The sequence below is a fragment of the Pituophis catenifer genome, unplaced genomic scaffold, assembly GCF_029215685.1.
Source record: "Pituophis catenifer annectens isolate HBS135680 unplaced genomic scaffold, rPitCat1.0.hap2 SCAF_12, whole genome shotgun sequence".
Lineage (NCBI taxonomy): Eukaryota > Metazoa > Chordata > Lepidosauria > Squamata > Colubridae > Pituophis > Pituophis catenifer.
In genome coordinates, this window is record NW_027256892.1 from 10,848,356 (window position 1) to 10,874,038 (window position 25,683).

Genomic DNA, 25,683 nt, shown 5'->3' on the forward strand with positions numbered 1-25,683 from the left:
GGTGACATCTGGAGCAATTGCAGCTTTAGTGTTGAGTACAAATGCAGGTTGATGATGGTGATGAATGTTAGCTTCCAGAAAAGGATAGCAGCCTGAGAAGGACTTAGTGTACCCTTGGTCCTTAGGAGATACCCCTACTGATGCATGGGACTACAACAGTGGTGAAATCTGGCCAGATATATCCGGTTCGCGCAAACCGAGAGCACCAGTGACAGGAGCCTCCGCCCACCTGCCAGGACATCATTAAGTCCCGTTTTTGACCCTCTGCGCATGCGCAGAAGAGGTGCGGGTGCTCACATTCCCGAACCGGTAGCGAAGGTAAGTGCATTTCACCACTGGACTTCAACCTCCATTGGTTGCTGCTTCTGCTGGCTGGAAGGTATTATAGCTATAACCCACACATCTGAAAGTTACTTGGTTGGGAAAGGCTGGTTATCTTTTGGGAATTGGGAAAGTAATTTATTTCCAGAACTGTCTATTCAGCCCAGTTGCTTAAGCTCCTTTCCTTTCTCTTCTCCTCTGATACAAGAATAGTTTTTGTCTGATACATTTATGTTTTATTGTTAATTTCATGTGGAAAAAACTAACTCAGGGACTTTGATTTCTTCCTAAGGGAGAACATGCAAGCATGAAAAAGAACGGAAACAAGAAGCATGACAGTTCCTCCTCAAATAACTCTAGGTACTGATCTGGGACAGAGGTACAGGATGGACATCCCAGCTTTCTGAAACAGCTTCCTCCCAGCTGTTTTAGAAGCTGCGCCTGAATGACTTGTAAGAGTTAAATAGAGATGAAGTCGTCTTTGAGGTTCAAAAACATCTCCTCCCCATGTTCCTTTAAGTGGCCAGGTTGAAGTTATCTTGACTGCCAACTCCCTTGCCATGGGTGTTTTGCTAAACAGAAACTGTGACTTTCTTCTTGGGTTCAATATTTCATCTGGAACTCCTACACCACTTGTAGTCAACCAGTCTCTGAAGGACAGTGAACTGGTGCAGCCATATTCAGAGGGCACCCAAGCGGATGACAACTCTCCGGGTCCAGCAGTTTCCTTAGTGCTTCCCATCATCTATGCCTTCATCTGTGCCTCGGGTGTCCTGGCCAATGGGCTGGTGATGTCAGTGGTCCTGGGCTGCAAACAGAAGGTTGCATCGGACATCTACATTCTGAACTTGGCCACGGCTGATCTGCTGTTCCTGCTTGGCATGCCTCTCATCATCCATCAGCTGCTTCAGGAGCGAGGCTGGGTATTTGGAGACTTTCTGTGTTGGGCTGCAACTACCATTGATCTCAATAACCAGTTCAGCAGTGTTAGGTGTTTTGTGCCAGCCATGGCAGTCTCTTCAAAGGCCACCAGATGGGGGCAAAGAGGCACCTTTGATCCCACTGGTGGGTCAAGGGGCTCCGGCCCCTGCAGCCCCATTGGAGAAAGTTAATGGTTCTCCGGCCCCCTCACACACCTTGTAAGGGAGGGGCCAGGGGCCCCTATAAGAACCCTGCACAGGGGCTGCTCCTTCCCTTTCCTTTTTTACCCTTTCCCTTTTGCCTGCTCTTGTTCTAGTCTCCTATGGGACTGACCCATGGGCTCAATCCAGGCATGGATGCCTCCATGCCTGGGACCTTATTTTACCCCACTTTTACTTCTAAATAAAGACTTAATTTGATTGCATCCTTGCGTGCTGACCTTTTCTTGGAAGCGCCCTCAACGAACCATCATTCTTCGTGAGATCCCTCACAAAGTGGTAGCAGAGGATGGTTTGAGGCAACACTTCCAAGCCAGCAGAAGCAAGATGCCAGGAGGTTCCAGCAAGAACCCCCAAGAGATGGATGGCAGGACTTCCCCGGTCATGACCAGGAGTCTCGGAGCAAGGTTGGCAGCCCTGCATCCAGTCCCTGATGCGAGCTTCGATCCAGAGGAGAGTACAGATGATCTCTATGCCCCCAGAGGACCCAGCGGAATGCAAGGGACCCCTTTGCATGCTTCCTTGCAGCTGCAAGCCACAGAGGAAGGCATGGAAGACCAGCAGTCCACCCAGGACTGCCAGGACACCGGGGAGGAGGCCAGGGACCAGGCCACCCCCAGCATAGACCAGCTCACTGGTGAGGAATGCAGAGAGCTGCTACCCGAGGGACGCCAGGAGCCCAGCCACGTGGGACACCAGCGCAGAGGGCCTCTGGACACCGGGTAAGTCCTTCCCCAGCGCCCAGGAGGCTCCCCAACATGGCGGCCCCCAGGCCACCTACTCCAGCAAGGCTTGGTAGGCCTCAGCTAGGCCACGAGGCCCAGCAATGGATGGCAGCCAGCCAAAGCAGCATGCAAACTGCTCGCCCCCCCCCCCCCCCCCGCATAGGCAAGCCTCGAAGTCTGCCCAGCCGCTCCTGCTGCAGCAGGCATCAGGGCTGCAATCCAAGTCCTGGTCGCAGCCCTGGAGGCCACAATGACCATGGCCTCAACCTCGGGGGCAGCCAGCCTCCCTCAACACCCACAGGGGACCAGCGGGGGGGCGTCTAGTCCGGAGCCCCCCAGCCAGGGCCCAGGCCTCCAGAGAGCCCCAGAAGAACGCCTGGGGGCTCCGGCCTTCCCAACACCCCCACCGAGGCAACGGAGGACTCACCTGGATGACTTCAGGGGGCCTCCCACCTCCCAAGATGGCTGCCTCCTCCGGAGTCTTCATGGCCAGCGGTGGGCCCCTCCAGGCGATCCTCAGCATTTTCGGGCTTTTCCAGCCCCATCCTGCAGCCTTCGCCCCCTGGTAAGTGTTCCAGTACCAGGGGGGCTTCCAGAAGACTCTTCAGAGCCCCACAGGCCTGGGCCCAGGCCTGGCCCTGAAGCACAGAGGGAGAGGTCTGCCCCCATCGGCTCCTGGGCTGGAATGAGATCTGGGCATGCTCAGCAGTTCGCACATGCTCAGTTCGCTCCACCTGAAAAAGAAAAGAATAATCAGAGAAAAATACCTACACCGGCCAGCAGAGGGATCCCTCTCCCATTTACTTCAATGGAATCAAAGCAAAGATACCTTGGACAGCAAAATATATCAGCATTTTCTGCCCCAGCTGTGTCTGTTCTCCCAGATACTTTTCAGAAATTACATCTGGCAGGGGATAATTATAATATATGGAACAAAGAGATTCAAGTATGTCTCTGAAAAGAGGGGACCCTAGAAATGGTTTTAGACCCCCCCCACCTTTCCCTTGGGGACCTCAAGAAGAGTGGTACCACAGGAGAGCCTATACCACTCTACTGAGCTCACTGGATGCTAAATTGTACCCTAGCATACCAGATGGGCTCACAGCTGGTGAAATTTGGGGGGTTGTTATATAGCCTATTTAATAGTGATAGCTTGGGCTCCACCACAAGACTCACAACGGAGTTCTATAACACCAAGCTAAAATTTGGGGCTAGCATGGCTGAGCACCTGGGAAAGTTGAAGGCACTCAGGGCAGAACTGGTGCTCAGGGACTACCCCGTGACTGAGGCCAACATGATCGCTGTCATTCTGGCATCCCTGGACAAAAGTTGGGGCAATTTTATTGTCTCACTAGAGGGAACCAGAAAGGAAGCCATGACTCTGTCCTACCTCACAGGGAGGCTCAATGAGGAAGACAGGAGGCGTAGAGATGCGGGAGAGTACACCAGGGCCACAACTCATCGCATCAACAGAAGGCACCAGAGTTCAGAGCAGGTTAATGCTCTACCCAAGTGTTTCATCTGTGGCTCTGAGGAGCATCTGAAGAAGGACTGCCCCCATTACCAGCAAGGACCTAAACGTGGCTCCAATCAAGGAAGGGGCAGGGGGCAGAGAAGGGGGCCTGGCGGGGGCAAAGGTGGTGCTAAGGGCAATTTTGTGAATACTAGCTATTTCACCCCCGCCACAAAGGCTGATGGCCCTACTGGCCTCTGGTTACTGGCCTCTGGGGCTTCATCTCACATTGCTAACTTGAGGCAAGGCTTTAAGAGGTTAAGGAGAATTAACTCCTCCGTTAAGGTTGCAAATGGTAACAATGCTTTGGTTGTTGGGGAGGGCACTGTCTCTGTACCAGGGCTGGGCAATGTCGAAGGTGTATTACACGCTCCCTCTATAGCCAATAACCTGTTAAGCATAACCAAGCTATGTGATGATGGCAGGGTGGAGGTATTGTTTCGCAAAGGGGGAGGTCATGTCACTCGAGACAAAAGGGTCATTGGGAATGTTACCATTATAAATGGTTTGCCATATCTCTCCCCCGAGTACCCAGCCACAGAAGACAGCTCACAGGGTGCCACCCCAGAAGGGGCCTGCGCGCAGAGAGAGAGAAAGGCTCCACAGCCAGATCCCAGGCTGTCAAAGATGCACAAGACTGAGGCAGTTGTGCCCACGCCGCCTCAACCAGTACCACGGCCTTCCAAGGCCAATGCGGGCAAGAAACCCGAGCCTCAGCAGGCACCTAAGGCAGGTAAGCCCAAAGAAGGGCCTAAGGTGCCAGCATCGCCCAAGGCAACCAGAGCCAAGGGGGTGTCAGTGGGAAAGCCGCTGCATACTAAATGTGCCCACCTCTTACATCGGAGGTTAGGCCATGCGAGCTTCCCAGTGGTTAAAAAGATGGGGGAATTTGCTGAGGGGATTCATCTCCAGGATTGTGAGGTGTTTCTGGACTGTGCCATCTGTAAGAGGGCAAAGAGGAAGGCCGCCCCAATACCTAAGGTGTCACTGCGTAAAACTCAATACCCATATCAATTAATACATGTTGATTTGGTTGGGCCATTTACACCATCCCTAGGAAAAAGGCAGTATTTCCTCACTGCTGTCGATGATTTCTCGAGGTATGGCCATGTGTATACCCTCACAGAAAAGTCTGAAGCCTTTGATGCCATAAAATCATTGTACAACTACGTGGAAACTCAGTACAAGACCAAGATCGCACAGCTGCAGAGCGACCGGGGGGCTGAGTTCATGTCCCGAAAGTTCCAGGACTGGATAAGGCACAAGGGCATACACCATTTTCGTACAGCGCCTTTTACACCTGCACAGAAAGGTGTGTCAGAAAAATGTAACGGCATTCTGCAGACCATGGATGCAGCCTGATTGCGGATGCTGGGGTTGTGGAATCGTACTGGGTGGAGGCGGTACACTACGCCAACTACACCCTGAACCGCACCTGGAGCAGCGTTGTGAACCAGACCCCATATTTTCTGGTCCACGGTAGGAAGCCAAATTTGGGACACTTGCGTGTGTTTGGCTCCTACGCTTGGGTGCACATCCCCAAGCAGCTGCGGAAGAAGGGGAGATCCGTCTCCCAGAGACTGAGGTTCTTGGGCTATGCCCCTGGCTCCAAGGCCTACCGATTCCTGGGAGAAGGGGGCAGGACTGTGATCCCTTCTGAATCTGCCTCCTTCGAAGAGGACTTCAATTGGACCCAGATCCACTCAAATGATCTGGGTCCATACATTAACCGGCCCAGCAAAGCTGCACCAACCATGACACTGCCTGAGACAACCACAGACCCTGCCACCGACGAGAGCGAGGAACAGGATGAAGAGGTCAGCCTACCTGGTCCAGATGAGGAGGATGAGCCGTCCAGTCCTGAGGGGGAAGACACGCCATCTTCACCTGACTCTTCGCCTCCAGCGACGCTCCAGAGGCCCATGATGCCCAACGCCTGGGACCGAGGGCCTCCACATCCCGGTTGTGAACAGCCAGTTGGCGAAGAACCCACAGAGGAAAAGGGTGGTGAGTGGCAGGAGGTCAGAAGGTCAAAGCGGTCCAACAAGGGGGTCCCACCTAAGAGAATTGACATTGGGCACATCGCATCCGTCAACAGCGTCGTGGTCACCCCAAAGACTTTCTCTGCAATCCAAGAGCTGCCCATTAAAGAGCGGGAGAGGTGGCAGGACACCTGCTCACCCTCTCAGACATATTCACTGTCACCTGTCATTGGCTGGCAAGAAGGGGAATTGTTAGGTGTTTTGTGCCAGCCATGACAGTCTCTTCAAAGGCCACCAGATGGGGGCAAAGAGGCACCTTTGATCCCACTGGTGGGTCAAGGGGCTCCGGCCCCTGCAGCCCCATTGGAGAAAGTTAATGGTCCTCCGGCCCCCTCACACACCTTGTAAGGGAGGGGCCAGGGGCCCCTATAAGAACCCTGCACAGGGGCTGCTCCTTCCCTTTCCTTTTTTACCCTTTCCCTTTTGCCTGCTCTTGTTCTAGTCTCCTATGGGACTGACCCATGGGCTCAATCCAGGCATGGATGCCTCCATGCCTGGGACCTTATTTTACCCCACTTTTACTTCTAAATAAAGACTTAATTTGATTGCATCCTTGCGTGCTGACCTTTTCTTGGAAGCGCCCTCAACGAACCATCATTCTTCGTGAGATCCCTCACAAGCAGTGTGGCTATCATCACTCTTCTCTGCATAGACAGGTAAGGGCTAATCTACATCTAAGATGGGATAGGTGGGGCTAAAACCTTTTTCCTGAGAGAGGTAGAACAGCAGGAGTCAGCAGCCACCTGAGTGTGAGGAATGGTTATAAGTCACTTTTTTCAGTGCTGTTATAACTTTGCTCACTAAATGAATGGTTGTAAGATGAGTACTGCCTGTAACCCAGCAGCCACTTACCACCAACTACAGATAGTCCTCAACTTACAACTACAATTGAGACCAGAATTTATGTTGCTAAGCAAGGTGGTCATGTCTGATTTTACAGCCTTTTTGCCATAGTTGTTAAGTGAATCATGCAGTTGTTTAAGGAATCCAGCTTCCCACATTGACTTTGCTTGTTGGAAGCAGGCTGGGAAGGTCACAAATGGGAATCACATGACCCAGGAATGCTACAACCATCATAAATACGTCAGTAGCCAACTGCCTGAATTTTGACCATGTGACGTGAATGCTACAATGATCAAAAGGAAATGGTTGTAAATAACTTTTTCAATGCTGTTGTAGCTTTGAATGGTCACTAAACAAATAGTTATAAGTTGAGGACTATCTGCATATCTTGGATCAGGTCCTTCCAGAAGGTCAGTCTGGCAGAGCATTAGCTAACCTTCCTCTGCACTTTGGCAGCAACCACGTGAAGGAGATGGGAAATGTTCTTGCTGGTCAGAGGAATAAGGGAATGCTGGCATGTCTTACCAACAACATAAATCACATTTTCACAACCTTGTGGTTCTTGAAGTGCTTTAGCACCCTCAATATGATATGTTTGGGGGAAGGCGGCTGACGGGAAAGTTTCTGGCAGTTTCCAGAGGAGCAGGGAGGTCAGAGGAAGGAGGGAAAGATGCAGGGAGGTTGGGGCTGCTAAGTGAGACCATCAGCTCAGATTAATCTGTGCACTATTAATGTGCACAGTGTGCACTATTACCAGCTTTCCAGATGTGGGAAACAGCATATTGTTTTTAAAGAATTGTAAGAAGACATGCTGGCCATATACATTGTATATGTTTCTAATCTCATGAGATAGGCTGAAGCTTAAGAATTGTATGAAGGAAGGCCTCTGCTGTGCTAGAAACCAGCCTTAACCAGAATTTGCTGATATGATAGTTACTCTAGAGACAACCCCTAGGAACTAGGATCATAAAAGGTAATTTGTAAATAAGAGCAGGGGGTGATAGAATTAGAGTAGTGGCAGGGGGTGGAGATAATGTATTCATTTTAGACACTTTGGATAGGTAGTGACATGATTACTGAGCCAATGAGGAAAAGGTGGGAGGTAAATTTGTAACGACACTAGAGAATATAAAGCAAATGTATTGATGATTTAGAGCAGGGTCCTCAAACTTTTTAAACGGGGCCAATTCACAGTCCCTCAGACTGTTGGGCCAGAGTGGGTGGGTGTGGCTAGGTCATGTGATTGGGTGGGCGTGGCCAATTTAACAGTCCATTAAACTGCACACAAATTAAACTTTAATTTGTTTTGCTCCTGGAGGTGTTTTATTTGCTTTTGTTTGCATGCTGCTCTTTTGGTTGACTTTTCTTTTTACTAGATCATTTTTTCAGTTGTTTAGGAATCTAGTTGTCCACTTCAGAAGACTCAGTTTTGCAGCAATTCTTCTCAGCCCCGAGGAGCTTGAGAAATCTCTCTCTGTCTTTCTTCTCTCTCTCTGCCTCTGCCTCTCTTTCTCCCTCTTCCTCTCTCTCTTTATCTATCTTCTGGAGGTGGGGGAGGTGAAAAACAGGCCATTTTCAGAAGTTTTTTGGCCTCCTGGGGCATCTGTGTGCCCCGTTTTTCACCTCCTCCGCCTCCAGCAGCATTCTGCAGGCCAAAAACAGGCAAATACAGCCCATTTTTTGGCCAAAAACTAACCGTTTTTGCCTGTTTTTTGGCCTCCTGTGGCATCTGTGCATCCCGTTTTACACCTCACCTACCTCCAGAATGTCTCTGCAGGCCAAAATTGTTGGCCTTACCTTTCAGTTCCAGCCCACAGGGCTAGCGAAGGTATGAAGGGTAGGTGGGATGATGTGGACAGAGCAGGCTCGTGGTCCTGCGAGGGCCGGATTAATGGCTTTGGTGGGCCGCATGCAGCCCACGGGCCATAGTTTGAGGACCCATGATTTAGGGTGTGTCCACTGTATCTGCGTGTGCGTGGTCCACCGTCTTTGCAAAGTGAAGAGTAAAATTACCATTGTTTTCTCTTGGACGTTTTGGCTGGTTTTTAATTTTTATTTATAACTTTATTTCGAAACTAGACAATGAATCCCACACAGGGTTTTATATAAGCATGTTCCCAGCTTTATTTGAAAATGTCAGAGATTGAATCTGTAACCCAAGCAGGCCTCTAGACCAGTTTCTCAACTCTTACACTGTCTTCTATCTCCAACATTGGTCTCATTAACTGCCCTATAGAAAATGCATGTAGGCATGCAGGTAATCACAAAGGATGAGTTTTCTTATCCAATCTATGTTTGTAATATATATTTAGTCATGTTTTCTATAAGTGATGAGCCTTCATGTCTCTTCTCCAGATACGTAGCAGTGGTGTACTCATCTACCATTGCCCAGAGAAGAACCTTGCATTGCACAACGATGATCAATGTTGGCATATGGGTTGGAAGCTTGATTCTGGCTACTCCCGCTATGCTGTACACCCGGATATTTTGTGACAACAAGACGGAGATCTGCCTTATAGACTTGCCAGGTCCCCATAGCGTATACTGGTACACCCTCTATCAATCCTTAATAGCATTCCTCCTGCCTTTGCTGGTCATTACTGTTGTGATCGCGGCTGCCCGGCAGCTGGGATGCCGCCAGCGGATTGGCTAGAGGGGTGTGGTTAACACGCGCGGGAGAGTTACTGTGTTCTTATTGGTTAGTTCACTGACAGCTCGGGGTATAAAAGAGCTGTCAGTGCAGAAGTTGCTGTTCTGTTCTGTCTGTTTGTATCGTTGCTGTTGAGGTAAATAAACAGTTCTTGTTATGCAACCCCCGTCTCATTAATGTCTCAGCTAAGGACAGAATACTGGCGACGAAGGTGGGATTTAACCCCTGCTGAGACCCTATAGAGAGACTGAGATGGCCCCACCAACGTTTGCTCCCTATGATGCCCTCACAGAGACGTGGGATGCCTATATGGAGAGATTAGAATGCTTCCTGGAAGCAAATGATTTCACTGATCTCTCCAGCGGCAGAAAAAGGGCGCATTTCTTAAATTCTTGCGGCCCTGAGGTGTTTGCAACCGCCCGAGCCTTATTCGCTCCCGCCCCTGTGCACACCGCTTCTTGGGACTCGTTACACAAAAAGCTGAAGAACCATTACTCCCCGGCCCCTTCTAAAATAGCCCGTCAGTTCCAGCTGTGACAAGTTATACAGGAGGAGGGGGAGTCGGTAAACCATTACATGGCTCGTCTGAGAACGGCCGCTCTGGATTGCGAATATAGAGATTTGGACGACGCGCTGGTGGAACAGCTGGTGTGCGGGGTGAGGGACATTCGACTGCAGAGGCGGTTGTTAGCTAAGAAAAACCTAGATTTGCAGACCGCCATAAAAGAAGCCCAGGCAGCGGAGATGTCTGAAAAATCCACCGCTGACATCAGGAAGTCCTTCCCTGCGTCATCCCAGGCGGCTGCCTCAGTTCACCAGCAGGACATCGCCTCAGACGACTCCACGGATGAGGAGGAGATGGGCGTGAGCCGCCTGTGAGCATCAAAAAACCGTCGGAGCAGCCCCCGAGTGAAGGCGGAGCCTCAAGCCGGTTGCCTCAGTTGTGGAGAGGGGTACCCCAGAGCGACCTGTCGTTTCAGGTCAGCTGTTTGCCGCCATTGTGGTAAATGGGGAAATCGCGAAGGTCTGCCGTTCAATGGCAAAGTCGTCTGCTGCATCAAAGCCTTGCCATCCGGGAAAGGAGAGCTGTGTTCCCACCTTCCGTGCATGCTGCGTTAATGAGGTGACCGCACGCTTCTCTGCGCTGAATGGCGCCAAGCTTTTGATGACAGTAAAAATAGAAGGCGCCTCCTGTCAGATGGAATTGGACACCGGGTCTGTGAAATCCATAGTGTCCTGGGGGGTTTTGAGACGTTTGATCCCGACAATTACCAAGAGTCAGCTACAGCAGTGCCCCATCAGACTTCGGGACTATCAGGGAAATTCTATCCGCATCCTGGGACAGGGGCGATTCCTAGTGGAATCAGATGGTTTTGTGGGGCATTTACCTTTAATTGTGGTCAAAGGGGCCCTGCCTAGTTTATTAGGCATGGATTGGTTCAGGGCGCTGGGATTGCAAATATCTGGCGTACACACTACGTCGGTTCTGGGGGCGGAAGGCCTTTTCACTGAATTTGCCGACGTTTTTGCAGGTACATTGGGAAAATATGTAGGGTCCCCCATTTCTTTGAACCTGGATCCTAATGTGGCACCAATAAGGCTTAAGCCACGCAGAGTCCCTCTTGCTCTTAGGCCTAAAGTGGATGCAGAGCTGGACAAGCTCATTGCCCAAGGGGTCCTAGAGCCAACTGACCACTCCAAATGGGAAACTCCCATAGTGGTTCCCATTAAGCCTGACGGCTCCGTGAGAATATGCGGTGATTTTAAATGTACCTTAAATAGGGCCATGCAAGCAAATTCCTACCCAGTACCTGTAGTCCAACATCTGCTACACTCTTTGGGGCCCAGTTCCATATTCGCTAAATTAGATTTGGCCCAAGCATATCAGCAGCTCCCGGTGGACGATGCCTTGGCCGAGGCTCAAACCATCGTCACCTACCAGGGAGCCTTCAAATGCCGGCGCCTACAATTTGGGATCTGTGTTGCCCCTGGTCTTTTTCAAAACCTCATGGAGCGGCTGCTCCATGGCCTGCCAGGAGTAGTGCCCTACTTTGACGATGTGCTCATCTCGGCGTCTTGCCGAGATGAGCTCATCGAAAGAGTTAGGGCTGTTCTACGTTTTCGGTCCTGCGGCCTCAAATTAAAAAAAGTCCAAATGTGTCATCGGGGTTCCCAAAATTGAATTTCTGGGCTATTTGATCGATGCTAGGGGAATCCATCCTACCCCTTCCAAAGTGGCGGCAATCAAACACGCCGCCACGCCCACTTGCCATGCAGAGTTGCAATCCTTCCTGGGGCTATTAAATTTTTATAACATATTCCTGCCCCACAAGGCCTCAGTGGCCGAGCCTCTTCATAGGTTACTGGCCAAAGACATTCCTTGGTCCTGGGGCTGCGAACATGAACGCGCATTTAGGAATGTGAAAGACCTGCTCTCCTCCTCTGCGGTCTTAGTACAATACAGTTCTGCCCTGCCTCTGTCACTAACTGCCGACGCCTCCCCTTACAGGATTGGCGCTGTCTTGAGCCATCGCCTCCCAAACAGGTTAGAGGCACCCGTAGCATTTTATTCCAGGACATTGTCCGCCACTGAACGTAGGTATAGCCAGCTCGACCGGGAAGCTTTAGCAGTGTTAGCTTCAGTGAAAAGATTTCACGAGTACCTTTATGGCAGATCCTTCGAGCTGGTAACCGACCATAAGCCCCTACTGGGGCTTTTAGCTAGTCGTCGCCAGACTCCCCAAGTTTTATCACCCCGTATGGCCCAGTGGGCTGTTGTTTTGGCTGCGTACAATTACACCTTGATTCACCACCCCGGAAAACTAATTCCCCATGCAGATGCCCTGAGTCGCTGCCCCTTACCGGCGCCAGTGTCTGACCCTGCGCCTACCCTACCTGTGCTGTTAGTGAGTGAGGTCGCTTTACCGGTGACCGCCACCGACATCGCCGCCCACTCCTGCCGGGATAGGATCCTGTCCCAGGTTCTTGAGTGGGTGGTCAGGGGCTGGCCATTAGGGCAGGTGCCCAGTCAATTTGACCCATACCGTGCCCGTCAGCACAAGCTTTCTGTACAACTGGGGTGCCTCCTGTGGGGAAATAGGGTGGTCGTACCACCGGATCTAAGGGTTAAGGTACTGGAATATTTATACGCTGGCCACCCCGGCATCGTCCGCATGAAGGAGTTGAGCCGTAGTTACATATGGTGGCCTGATTTAGATAAGGAAGTCACGAACTGGGTGTCGAACTGTCCTGCCTGTCAAGGATCTAGGCCGGCACCACCCTCCTCACCTCCCCGGGAATGGGAAACCCCTAGGGGCCCCTGGTCTAGACTTCATCTAGATTTCACCGGCCCGTACATGGGCCAGATCTTCTTGATTGCTATAGATGCCCTGTCCAAATGGGTCGAATTGGAGATAATGAATTCCACAACCTCCGAGGCGACCATCCAGGTCCTGCGCCGCCTTTTTTTTTTTTTTTTTAATTTGATTTATATGCCGCCCTTCTCCGGAGACTCAGGGCGTCTTACAATGCGTTAAGCAATAGCCTTCATTCTTTTGTATATTTTATACAAAGTCAGCTTATTGCCCCCACAAACTGGGTCCTCATTTCACCTTCCTTAGAAAGGATGGAAGGCTGAATCAACCTTGAGCCTTGGAGAGATTCGAACCAGCAGAAATTGCAGGCAGCTGTGTTAATAACAGGGTGCATTAAACCATTGTACTATCAAGGCTCTTTTTTGCCACCCATGGCATTCCTGACGTGATAGTAACGGATAATGGACCACAGTTCACGTCCGCCACGTTCCAATGCTACCTTGCCAGTTTGGGCATTCACCACGCCCCAGTTTCCCCTTACCATCCGGTGGGAAATGGTTTGGCTAAAAGGGCCGTGCAATTGGCCAAAGAGGCCCTCGCCCGACTATCTCCGACAAACTGGCAAGAAAAGGTGGCCGCCTACCTGACTGCCCAGCATATGACCCCTTGCCCAACTACGCACAGAAGTCCCGCCGAGGTTTTGATGGGACGGCGTCTATGGACAGTCCTAGACCGTATACATCCCAATTATGCCCCGGTGGGGTCCCAGAGTTTGGATAAGGGATCGCGGGTTTTTGTAGAAGGAGATACGGTTTTTGCACGGAATTTCGGGGGGGGGAGCCTCGCTGGCTACCAGGACTAATAAGTGCTGTAACCGGCCCCTGCTCTTACAGGATACTTTTGAATGACGGCCGACTGTGGCGTCGACACGTGGACCAACTAAGGAAGCGACTGGCAACGATCCCAAGCGCGCATGACACGGTGACCCCTCGCACGGCCCCCCGAGCAGAAACTACCCTCCTGCCATCGCAAGCAATCAATCTGCCATCGCCGGCACCTGAACATCATGAGTTGAAATGGGACGTACTGGTAATTGTCATCCCAGCCGGCGAGTAGAAGGGGCCATCCACAGCATCATCTCCGGAAGCTGAACCAGTTCACGTAGAGCCGGTGCCTGCGCTAAGACTTTCAACTCGAGCGCGCAGGTGCCCGGAGTATCTAAAAGACTATGTATGTTATAGCCGGGGATGAAGGAGTGTTGTGATCACAGCTGCCCGGCAACTGGGATGGTGCCAGCGGATTGGCTAGAGGGGTGTGGTTAACATGCGTGGGAGAGTTACTGTGTTCTTATTGGTTAGTTCACTGACAGCTCGGGGTATAAAAGAGCTGTCAGTGCGGAAGTTGCTGTTCTGTTCTGTCTGTTCGTATCGTTGCTGTTGAGGTAAATAAACAGTTCTTGTTATGCAACCCCCGTCTCATTAATGTCTCAGCTAAGGACAGAATAATTACGGTGTTGTATTCTTTGACTCTGCAGCATCTATTCCGTGCCATGCGCCGTGTGCATTGGAAGGCATCCGCCCGCAGCCAGAAGGTGACTCGCATGGCGCTCACAATCATTGCAGTCTTCTTCATTTGCTGGACACCCTATCATGTGCTGCAGTTTAATCTGCAGATTAATCTGACAGCCACTCCTTCAGCAACCTTTTTCTACTTGTACCAAGCTACTATTTGTCTCAGCTTTGCCCACAGTTGTGTCAGCTCCATTCTTGTTATTTTCTGCACTGAGTTTTTCCAGGAGAAGATGGCCCAGTCCAGGTAGGGATAAAGAACTGGAGGTGTCCTGGTGGGAGAGCACAGTCACTAGAGGGTCTCCAGGTCATGATAGAATGGCTTATCTTCCCTCCAGTAATGAGGGATTGCAGCTATATTCCTCCCCAGATCATCCCTTCCTATGCTGAGAATTATAGGTACCATCATCCAATGCATTTGAAAGGTTGACTGTTCTTTCTAGAAATTGATTCATGTATTGTGGAAAACTTCCAAAATAGCAATAGCACTTAGACGTATAGTGCTGTACAGTGCTTTACAGCTCTCTTTAAACAGTTTACAGAGTCAGTATACTGACCCCAACAATCTGGGTCCTCATTTTACTGAATTCAGAAGGATGGAAAGCTGAGTGAACCTTGAGCCAGTGAGAATTGAACTGCCAATCTGCTTGCAGTCGGCAGAAGTAGCCTGCAGTATTGCATTCTAATCACTGCACCACCATAGCTTGTAGGAGTCTGCAGTCTGCATATGTGCAGGAATTTTTCCTATCTTGGATGGCAAACCTCAGATAGGGAAGGTTACTTGCACGTAGGCACCAGGAAATGGCATTAGAAGATAAAGACCCTAACTCTGTAAATAAGAGGAACAGGAGGAGAGGAAATGGGATATGTGTGTTAGAATTTAACCATAGCTAAATATTAGAAGTGCTTAAGCAAGCAATAAATGGTTAACCAAAGATTTTAGTTACCTGGAAGATTCAGTGAGCCAATGATATTCTGCCAAGTACGCTGTAATTTGAAAGTAACAAACTATATAATGTCACTATGTAAGGCAATAAACTACCACATTTATCCTCAACCTTTGTGTGTGTGGTCACTCAACAATAGCTCTTATAAATAAATGTGATAAGCTGATATCTTCTATTTTTTCATAGGTACTGCAAGTGTCTCACTAGGTGGACAGCAATACGGGAACATCTTTCTTTTTCTAATGCAGAAATCACAACTACCATGTATAGTCCACAAGTGAGCTATTCTGTGTCTCCGTACAGCCACCATCACTTTGGGATAGAAATACCATTACGTTCCAGCTACAGTATAGCTGTCAGTGGGAATGGGGAGTGTAATGGATTTTAAGATTGCCCTATATGATTATTGATTATTTGGATGTAAACTCAGGGTATTTTTCCTGAAAATAAATGCTTTTCATATGGTCTTCGTATATGAACACACAAGAAAGTCGTTATTGTGATGAGGAATCATATGAAGAGAAAGCAAAATGGACCATTAGATCCTTGAATTCGAAAAGTAGAGGGGCACTGAGATAATGAACTCCCAATAATTGTATTCTATCAATATGTTGACTGTCTACTCATGGAACTTATAATACTCCAACACATCTTTCTAATATGTTCTTCTTCCAAAAGTGATTTCCCTCTGTCTAAGGGCTTTTCTGACAGACTTTCCAGGCAATCAATTCTTCCATGTCTTGCTGAATATGTATTTTTTCAAGCTGAGATAACAGTTTTTACTTGTTACCTGAAGAAATAAGCTACTTACAGTTGTAAAGAACTTTTCTGTCTGCCTTGTGAAACTGAATTTGTGAAATTAATGCAGTTGAGTTTTCTAAGATCAGGTTAGAAAATTGAAAACCTGTGAAAATAATGATACTGGTTGCCAAAAACACAGTGCTGTTTAGCATCTTTTATGTTTCTCACAATTGGATATATTATGGAAAATTAATGCTACTCTGCCATTTGCACATGAAACCAGCTTCAGTGTAAATCCTTCTTCCTGCTCAGTTCAAAATCTGTTAATGTAGGATGCAAATGCACCATTTTTAAAAAAAAAAATTGATTTACATGCCGCCCTTCTCCAGAGACTCAGGGCGACTTACAATGCTTTAAGCAATAGCCTTCATACTTTTGTATATTTATACAAAGTCAACTTATTGCCCCCATAATCTGGCTCCTCATTTTACCTACCTTAGAAAGGATGGAAGGCTGAGTCAACCTTGAGCCTGGTGAGATTTGAACTTGCAGTAATTGCAGACAGCAGATGTAAGTGGATGTTAATAACAGTACTTTAGTCTGCTGAGCCACCAGAGCTCTCAACCAACAGGGATAATTTATTACCTCCCAAGTTCATGCTGTCTAATGGAGAGATCTAAAGACCTTGAAAACTTGCATATGATTTGGTAATTTGATTAGTAAAGGTGCCGTTCTAAAACAGACTGGAATTTTTCTTATAATTAATATGGATATCTTTATTTTGTGTGGGTATCTGGGTGAGAAATGAAACTCTAAGTATATTATACTAGGAAGTAAAAGGATCAAACCATAAGATAAATAAAATCTAAGAAAATATTAGCTTTATATATGCCTTTCCTCCAATTCAGACACAGTAGTTGATAGAGCAATGTTTATCAGCTTTAACTACATTAAGATAGGTGGATTTCAGCTCCCAGTATTCTCCTACCAGCATGTTTTAATTTGGATGGACTTCAACTCCTGGAATTCCCTTGTTAGCATGCTGGAGGGGGAATTCTGGGAGTTGAAATCCACACATCATACAGCTCCCTACACTGAGAAACATTGATCTAACTCAGCAGGGCTGTCGTCTGCACCCACTTTCATGTTTCCTTCATTCAGCCATGGAGATGCCAAGCAGAAAAGAGCTTCCAGCGGGCAGGGTGCTCAGATTGGGGAAAAATACTTTTTGGCAGTGGTTTACTCTCCAAGCTTGTTTCAATTTAGTTTCTGACCATTTCATTGCCAGATTAGGTAACATAATCAGTGGGATTCTTTTATCCTATTCCCCTAAGCTTATTAATGTATTGTGTGTCAGAATGGACAACCAGATGGATTTCCGGGTGATGTCGCGGCGATATCAGACACAGAGAACGGGGCTCTGTGTTCTCTGTGCTGAAATCTCTCCTGTTTGTGGGTTCTGAGAGGAGCCAAAGCAGGGGTGAAATCCAGCACGTTCTGACAGATTCTGGAGAACCGGTAGCAGAAATTTTGAGCAGTTCGGAGAAACGGCAGCAGAAATTTTGAGTAGTTTGGAGAACCGGCAAATACCAGTCTGGTTGACCCCCAGAGTGGGGTGGGAATGGAGATTTTGCAATATCCTTCCCCCAGGAGTGGGGAGGAATGGGGATTTTGCAGTATTCTTCCCCTGCCACACCCGCCAAGCCACACCACGCCCACCAAGCCACGCCCACAGAACCGGTAGTAAAAAAAATTGGATTTCACCACTGAGCCAAAGTGAGATCACAGAGAGTTGCAGCTGTCCTTTCTGACCCAGGGTTTCTTTTCCCTCTCAGCCATGGCGAGGAGAAGAGGCAGCCTAAAGATGGCCACCACAAAGCTGGGACAACTGAAAAACGATGACTGGTGCTGGAGCGAAGTAGATGAACTGTGACTGGAACTGGGGGAGAGGATTTTATTTAGCCTTAAACCCTTAAACCCCAAGGAATAATTTAGAACTATTGGCTCAGAACTATTTGTTAAAGTGGCATCTAAGCATTCTGAGAAATTACCAGATTGGAAGTGAAAGATGTAAGAGAAAAAATTATAAATTTTGAAACATACAAAAAATTGGACTCTTAAATTGGGAAGACGTGGTACTGGGAAGGCATTTTAAAATGCTGGAATCATTTATTTACAAATCTTATTCTGCTTTTATAATGGATTTATAGCTAAAATGATGATTGACTATTGGCAATACTGAAATTTAAGTTGAGAGTGCCACTTGCTGACAAAAGGAAAAGTAACAAGTCTGGGAATACCTATATGAAGGACTGAAAATATTTACTGGATCATCCCTAACTCTACCCCATGACTACTGGAGACTCAAATACGAAAATAAGGAAGCTATCTAATTAAAGGGACCCCTGAATGTTATGCTAGAAGATTGAACCTGTAAAGGGAACGCAAAGAGGTTTTGGATAAACTCTGGGAATTGATTGTATACCTATGGGATATAAAGAGCTGTGATTAGTGCACTCCTTGAAGGGCAATTTAAGGACTGAAGAAATAATTCTTGGCCTGCTGGATAAAAGTTGAACTGTTAAAAACAAAATAAGATGCTTTATAAGGAAGAAATTAGTGGAATTTAGAAGGCAATGGTGTTATTTTTTCAAAACACAAAGGATATAATGGAGAAAGGATTTAAGCAGATTATGGAAAAAATGGAAAATACTATATGAGGGATGATGAGTAAAGACCAAGATGCCCAGGAAAAGGAGGAGCCAACAAAAGAAATGGAGGAAAAGATTGAGCTGAAGAACCAGAGAACAAAAGAATATGATAAGGAGATAACAATGAAAATAACAGTGACTGATGAATTAAGAGCCTTGCTACTACAGTGGTTTAAAGCACCCTGTTATTAACACAGCTGCCTGCAATTTACTGCTGGTTCGAATCTCTCCAAGGCTCAAGGTTGACTCAGCCTTCCATCCTTTCTAAGGTAGGTTAAATGAGGACCCAGTTTGTGGGGGCAATAAGCTGACTTTGTATAAATATACCAAAGGATGAAGGCTATTGCTGAGCACATTGTAAGCCGCCCTGAGTCTCCGGAGAAGGGCGGCATATAAATCAAATTAAAAAAAAAAAAAAATGAGGGAGAAAACATATTAAAAGAGTTGAAAAGAGAATTGGAGATACAGGAAGATACTCTTGAAAGGGAGATAGGGGCTTGGGTAGAAATTTTGGAAACTAGGCAGTGGAAGAGGGTAGAGGTGGGAGAAACACCTAGATTGAATAGCCAAGAAGCAGATGCAGACAGGGATAAAGATCCAAGGGAGGAATATGGGAGGCAAGTCAAAAAAAAGCATAGCAATTGAAGTATTGAAGCGGACAAGAGATGATGGATAGATGATTTATCCTTTTTGTTGTTCTGATTTGCTTTTCTTTTTCTCTCTCTTTGCTTTTTTTAGGTAGGTGACATGATTAGAAGTTAGGTAGGATAGAAAAAACTTTTTTAATACAGGGTGACATGACTAAATGTTAGAATAAGAGATAGAAATAAGAGAAGAGGGAATATTAGTGTATATATCTTTATATAATAAAATAAAAGTAATGAGAAAACAAAGAATTGGATAATGACAGATTGCAATTTAATGTAAATGTGTATTATTAATAGAAATATATGTTGATTGAATGAAATAACTATGATTAGTTCTACTAGCTTTATTTGTATTAGAATGTATGACACCCAGGTGCCACACTGTTCATGCATTGATGTTTGTAAAAAAAAAAAAAAACCTTAAAAAAAAAAAGAATGGTCAACCAGACCATTTGAAACACCAATCGAGGAGAGAACCTATCAGCTGCTCAGAAATTAAAAATAACTCCAAAGAACAACTAATCACATAACCAATAACCAAACTGGCACAGAAGACATTTATAAGCTAAGAATAGGACAAGAAAATCTTGCTGACGATGTTACCTAGTCTGGTAATGAAAGGTTCAGAAACTAAATAGAAGCAAGCTTGGAGAGCAAACCACTGCCAAAATTTAAAACTCGAGCTACAAGTATTTTCAATTATTTTAAAAAATATTTTTTTTCCTGGGGTTGCACCCTCCTGGAAAAAGGATGCAACTTTGGAAAAAGCGACACGTCTGAGCAATAGACCTGGATCCCTTGCCCTGACTCGGATCCCTATTGCTGCCAAGACCTCCTTTGAATCGCTCTTTGCTCTTCCATTCCTCGACTTTTCAACAAACTCTTGCAACTAACTAATAAAGGAGAATATTTATAGCTCAGGGTTGAAATGAGGGCTCCTTGGTGCCCTCTGAGCTTGGTGATATTTTGGGGGAGACGTTTCATTATCAAACTAGGCAACCTCATCAGTGCTCAGCTCAGCACCTAGTTTTGATAATGAAACGCCCGTAAGAAAACCACCAAGTTCAGAGAGCACCAAGGAGCCCTCTGGCAAATAAACCCGTTCAACAACATTCGCGTGGGAAGGGGGGGGAGGATCCCCTAAAACAGCCCAAAGAGTCCCCTTTTGTTTGTGTGTGTCTAAAAGCGCTTCCTTCTAAAGCTCAGCCAAACCACAGAGAGGCGCGGAGGAAAACTTTTTATCGGGAACGGTAGCTCACACTCAACCGGAAGTTGACCGGGGAAACATTCGGGACAGGACCGGAAGGGGCGTGTCGGTCACGTGACCGCATTGCCTTTAGGGTTAGGGTTGCCCTGACAGCAGAATCGCCTTCGCGGGTTCGCTCAGGCAAGGCGGCGGCGGCGGCGGCGGCGGCGGCGGCAGCGGGGGGGTGGGGGGCAGCTCTTGCCTCTTTCCCGGGAAAGGCGAGTGGGGCCTCCGCGTCCGGACTCGCTTTGTCCCCGCCTGCCTCATGGAGCGCTCCGGGGCCATGACGGACATGTACGACCAGGCGTTGCTGGGGATTTTGCAGCATGTGGGCAACGTCCAGGAGTTCCTGAACATCCTCTTCGGCTTCCTCTACCGCAAGACCGACTTCTACCGGCTGTTGATGCAGCCCTCGGACCGGCTGGGCTTCCCGCCTGGCGTGGCCAAGAGCATGGCCGTTCGGGTAAGCCTGGCTGGGTCCCTCTCCCCGCCGGCCGATTCTGCTTTGGACGCCCGAATTTTGTCCTCTCCTGCCGGGTGTTTTAGGCAGCCTCTCAAATCAAAACCCCAGGACGGCCCCGTGAAGTAGGCCAGGCAGAGAGAGCTGAAGTGGGGCGAGGAATTTAGTTCAAACAGGTTGCGGGAACTGGGCTGTTAAACCGTGAAATAATTGGTTTGGATTGGGCACTCGGTGTGAAGACAGTCATGGTGTTTTATTGATTGAGATTCAGAAGTTGTGGGTTCTCCAACACTGGTCGCTTTTAAGAACAGATTGGACAACCTTTGTTTGAAATGGTATAGGGTCTCCTGCTCCAGCAGGGGGTTAGACTAGAAGACCTCCAAGGCCCTTTTATTATTCTGTATTCAGATTGGAGCATAGGTTTTTACCTATCTTTAATAGTGTTAGCTACCCCCAGTCTTGTATTTCAGATTGGTCGGTGGCTATATAAATCTAATATATAAATATGTGGCCTGGCTGCTGGGTTCATAATGTGCTACATGAAAATGGATTGTACTGTACAATATAGGACAAACTGAGGCAGTTAAGACTTAAGCACAGACCATGGCTTGGGATAGTGTATATAGCAAAAACTGGCTATCGTCAGTATGATTTATGCTGAATACAATAAATGTTTGGATCCAAGTATGCTTATGAAATAGCCATATCAAGTTATGAGTAGCAAGAGATTCTTCAGGGTGGCTAATTTGGTGTTTGGGAAGTGCAGTTATAGGGCAGTGGCAGACCTTTATTAACCTTTTACTCTGCATTTTTCTTTAAATCCAAATAACTCAATTTTCTTTATCCATAATGGACTTTGTCCCTCCTTTACACTCACCATAAAATGCACTGGATTCACTGCTTATGACTGTCAGACAAGTAGATAAATACTCGTTCTTAGAGCTGATCTGACACATAGAGCAATACTGTTATCTCCTTGAAATTGAAATGCAGTGTGTTAGCTAATCTCTAGTGATGGTCTGTAGGTTAATTATTGGGTTGTTGCTTGATTGCTGCATCACTTTCAGGCATTCAAAACCTTTGAACATCTGGCCCGCCAAGATGATGAGAAAAGACAGCAAGAAATTGAGGGGAAGTTGAAGAAAAGAGAGGCGGACATGGTGGCTGCAGGAGAGAGAACAAAGGTGCCTCCTGCTGTTGAGGAGGTTGAAATCACCTCGGCAGTGGAGCAGGACTCTGGATTGGAAAGTGGAAAGGCTGCAGATGCAGAGGAGCCTGTAAAAGCAGAAGAAACCATAGAAGCACAAGTTGCTGATACAACAGCAGAACTTCCGGTATCTGTTGCTGCCCCTGTAGAAAGTGAACAAACAGAATTCCCCAGGTGAGTGGCTCTAGTGGTGCTTGGTCCACGTCAAAGAGTTAGTGACAAAGCGCAGCCATAGTGACCTAGTAAACTTGGGATAGGTTTGCCTTTGCTAAAGAGGAAAGACTATTATGGAAACACATTGGTGAACAAGCCATGGTCTTGCTGCTTTAAGTGACTGATTATGTACCATTGTGGTAGTTGTATATTAAAATGCACAGTACTTCCTACCTTTTTTCTGACCATGTGGCTTTTGTGGGAATTCTAATAATGGAGCTTAATCTATGCAGTAGCAGTCTCTGAATGGCAAAAACAGATCTCAGCAGTCAAAATCTTGGAAATCTGCCTTTTATCTACAGTAGTCAGACTCTGTTCACCTAATCCAGAATAATGTATTCTAATTTGGCAAGCCTTTCTTTTAAATCCATTTAATTTTTGTTTTGCGCTCCCGATTTCTAAAGTTTTCCATTTGCTGTAACATCCATCCCTAGCTTCTGAGATAACATTAACATATTGGGTTTTTATTTCTACAAATACATAGTGACGAAACTGGAAAGCTGTTATGCACATTTAAAGGCAATGTATAAGAGATATGTCAGTAATATGGGTTATTACAACATTGAGAAGCCAACATGTGACAAATATGTTTGCCTGGTAACTGCTTAAAATTGCTGTTCTAACCATATACTGGTATATAATGAAGTTAGCCTCTCAAAATTAGCAAGTGTTGTAAGTGTTGAGATGTATAGCTATAAATCATGTGATTTAGTATCTAACTATTCCACAATTCATGGGGCTGACAATTACTTTAGACATATTGAGTCACCTGAATCTCTGTCACTTTGTTTTCCTTGGCTTGCAGGATTTTGGGGCACTATTAAGAAGGAAGTAAATATCATCTACAGTGTCTATTAATACAACACCCATTATGTGGCTGAGATTTTATGGTTCACAAATCTCAAATCCTGTACTCGGAGCAAAAGGCTTGGCAAGACAAAGTTACTATTTTACTATGAAATTGTTGCTTACATCCAGTTGTTCAACCTCTTTTATGTAATCTGTGGTTTAATGATAATCTGGCTCTTCTCGTGATTTTTAAAAACTAATAAAATGTATAATACTACATGAATGAACAATAAAGGTAACATTGGCTTTAAGTCAATGTTTAATTTATGGTGTTAATAGTACTGTACTGACTTAGTTATTATCAAATTGAAGTAATGAGTGAGACATTTGGATGTCTGGAACAATTCCTTAAAATGCATTATCACTCTCTCCTGCTTATGGATAGTAGCAAGTAATATCAGATTTAAAATCCAAGTTTCAAATAGGCAGTAATATAGTTTGCATTGTGATGTCACTTTATAAATATCTTCCTATCACGTTATCACTTTATTGGATGCATATAAAATTGTTCTAAAGTAGTGTGCAGATTTCTTAAAATACTGGTATTTAAAACAGCCATTTCCCCAATTAAGTTGGAAAACACCTAGCCAAAAGCCTATTTAGCTGAAATTCCATTCTTTAGCATCCAAGCACTATTCTATATTAGAGATGTTTAAAAGGATTATGTGATTGTAGTATTAGACTAAGCGTAGTGAGATCAATGTTTGTTAATTCACCCTTACCCTGGCAGCTCACTGTGATTTTGAGTTGACTACTTTCTCTGAACACAGACTACCAGAGAAGGTGGTTGCTTCAAGAAAAGATTGGAGAAAAGAGCCACTTGAAATGAATATAGGTAAAACAGCTCTTGAAGTGACATGTATACCTGAAAGTAAAATGGGCTTTGAAATGTCTGTAAAACTGTAAAGAAGAGATGTTGCTATAGGAACTGGTTTTCTAATTAAAGAGGGTGGGGCATTTTTGATCTGGAACCATGCTGACTTTTAATGTATTTGTCAAAAGCAGAACAAGATGGCTTCCAAATTTTGATTTAGCTATTGCCTCAACCTGAAAAACATAGTTTGGAATACATGGTGGCTTTACAATCTGTTTTCCAGAAAGTAGAACTCTTGAAATGGTTGGTATTTCAAAAGGAAACTTTTATATCAGAGAAAGTGATAGCAAGACAAAGAAGGCAGGATCTGAAGATTCCAGCGCAAAACGGTTAGGTTAAAAAGGATAGAGACCACTCCCCTCAGTCCAGTGCAGAACAAGCCAATCCCCAGATGCAAAGTTGTTTTGAGAACTTCAGGCTGAGAAGGTGATAAGGAGCTGTTCTCAGGTGTCACTTGCTGAGATAAAACAAATGGCTCTCTAGCCATTTCCTCCCCCCCCCCCCCCGCCTTACATTCCCAGGAAAGTAAATCAAAGTACAGGATAGGCATGCAATAGGAAAAAGGTTATAAAGTGAGGAATGCATCCAGGCCTTCCCCACCAGAACCTGGTGGGGAAGGACCTGACATGTTGTATATTTGAATCAAATTTATAAATTAACAGTACAGATTTCATGAAAAGTTAGGCTAGTACAGTATGTGATTATCTGTTGCCAAAGCATTCATGATCAGGGTTTTTTGATGACTACACACAAATTATCTTTGCTGCATACATCTCAGAATTATAGTACCTTTTTCAATGCCTCCACTTGGTGGTGTCAGTGTCCACTTAATGCATCTTCAAATGCATATTAAAGTACTGTATCTTTGAACTCTTCTAAGCTTCCCTCTAGATATTCAATCTAAAAGCTTGGCTGATAAGATGCTATGAATAATGCATTTTTGGACACAGATTGATGGAAATTGAGATACAGTGTGATCTCCATCTGTTTAGCTGAAGGTAGTAAGTCTCAGTGATGAAAAACAGGAAATAGTTAATAAATGAAGGATGGAATCTTGCCTCTTCCATGTTGTTCTTGTCACTTTGGAAGTGTTAAACAAAATTGCTCATTATTTCTGTATGTCAAGTTCTAGTCCAAATCAAGTCTATATTAAGTGAAAAATTATGCATGATTACTTGAAAGCAAATGCCATTAAGATGGGAGGTACATGGACATCAAGTTCCGAAGTGTTTACATTTTACCTTTTTCAGTATTTGAGATTCAAACATTTATCTTTTTAGATTAACCCCAATATATGATATATTGCAGTAAAGTAAAACTTGATGATTTTCTACCTTTCTACTGGAGATGAGATATTTTTGGATAATTTTCCCAAATATTTTATGACTTTAAGAAAGGCAGTGAATATCTGTTTTTGTGGAGTATTCCACCCTTCAAAATAACTGAAAACATTGTGTGAAGCAACATTCTGAGTGGGAGTGGGCAGGATGGCAAAGGCTGCGCTCATCCACTGTGGGCCCAGCGTGTACTGCAAATCCTGGAGAGATGCTGCAAGTCAGTATAGAGCTGTACTCGGCAACATGGAGAATATTTGTAGCTCAGGGCTGAAATGAGGGGGTCCTTGGTGCTCTCCGAGCTTGGTTGTTTTCTTGCAGACGTTTCATTACCCAATC

At 46.2% G+C, this 25,683-nt stretch overlaps 2 protein-coding genes across 2 annotated transcripts in view; both read left to right on the plus strand.

The window, feature by feature from the left end:
• The first annotated feature begins 881 nt into the window (after positions 1 to 881).
• On the plus strand, positions 882 to 14,366 carry LOC139323291 (melanin-concentrating hormone receptor 1-like). Its single transcript, XM_070952595.1, has 4 exons — positions 882 to 1,312; positions 6,361 to 6,396; positions 8,939 to 9,176; positions 14,043 to 14,366. The coding sequence occupies exons 1-4, from the start codon at positions 882 to 884 to the stop codon at positions 14,364 to 14,366; spliced, it is 1,029 nt and encodes a 342-aa protein (XP_070808696.1).
• Positions 14,367 to 20,595: 6,229 nt separating this feature from the next.
• NUDCD3 (NudC domain containing 3) overlaps positions 20,596 to 25,683 on the plus strand; it is a 95,038-nt gene continuing 89,950 nt past the window's right edge. The window contains exons 1-2 of the mRNA XM_070952312.1: positions 20,596 to 20,870; positions 21,935 to 22,248. Of these exons, the coding sequence (XP_070808413.1) occupies positions 20,673 to 20,870; positions 21,935 to 22,248 (512 nt within the window). The 5' untranslated portion in view covers positions 20,596 to 20,672. The remainder of the gene's footprint in view (positions 20,871 to 21,934; positions 22,249 to 25,683) is intronic.

Excerpts from the sequence above, each read along its gene's own strand:
- LOC139323291 (XM_070952595.1), top strand. The coding sequence starts at position 882 with ATGGGTGTTTTGCTAAACAGAAACTGTGACTTTCTTCTTGGGTTCAAT. Across the intron at positions 1,313-6,360 it reads AACCAGTTCAGCAGTGTTAG|CAGTGTGGCTATCATCACTC; the intron begins GTGTTTTGTGCC and ends ATCCCTCACAAG. Across the intron at positions 6,397-8,938 it reads ACTCTTCTCTGCATAGACAG|ATACGTAGCAGTGGTGTACT; the intron begins GTAAGGGCTAAT and ends TCTCTTCTCCAG.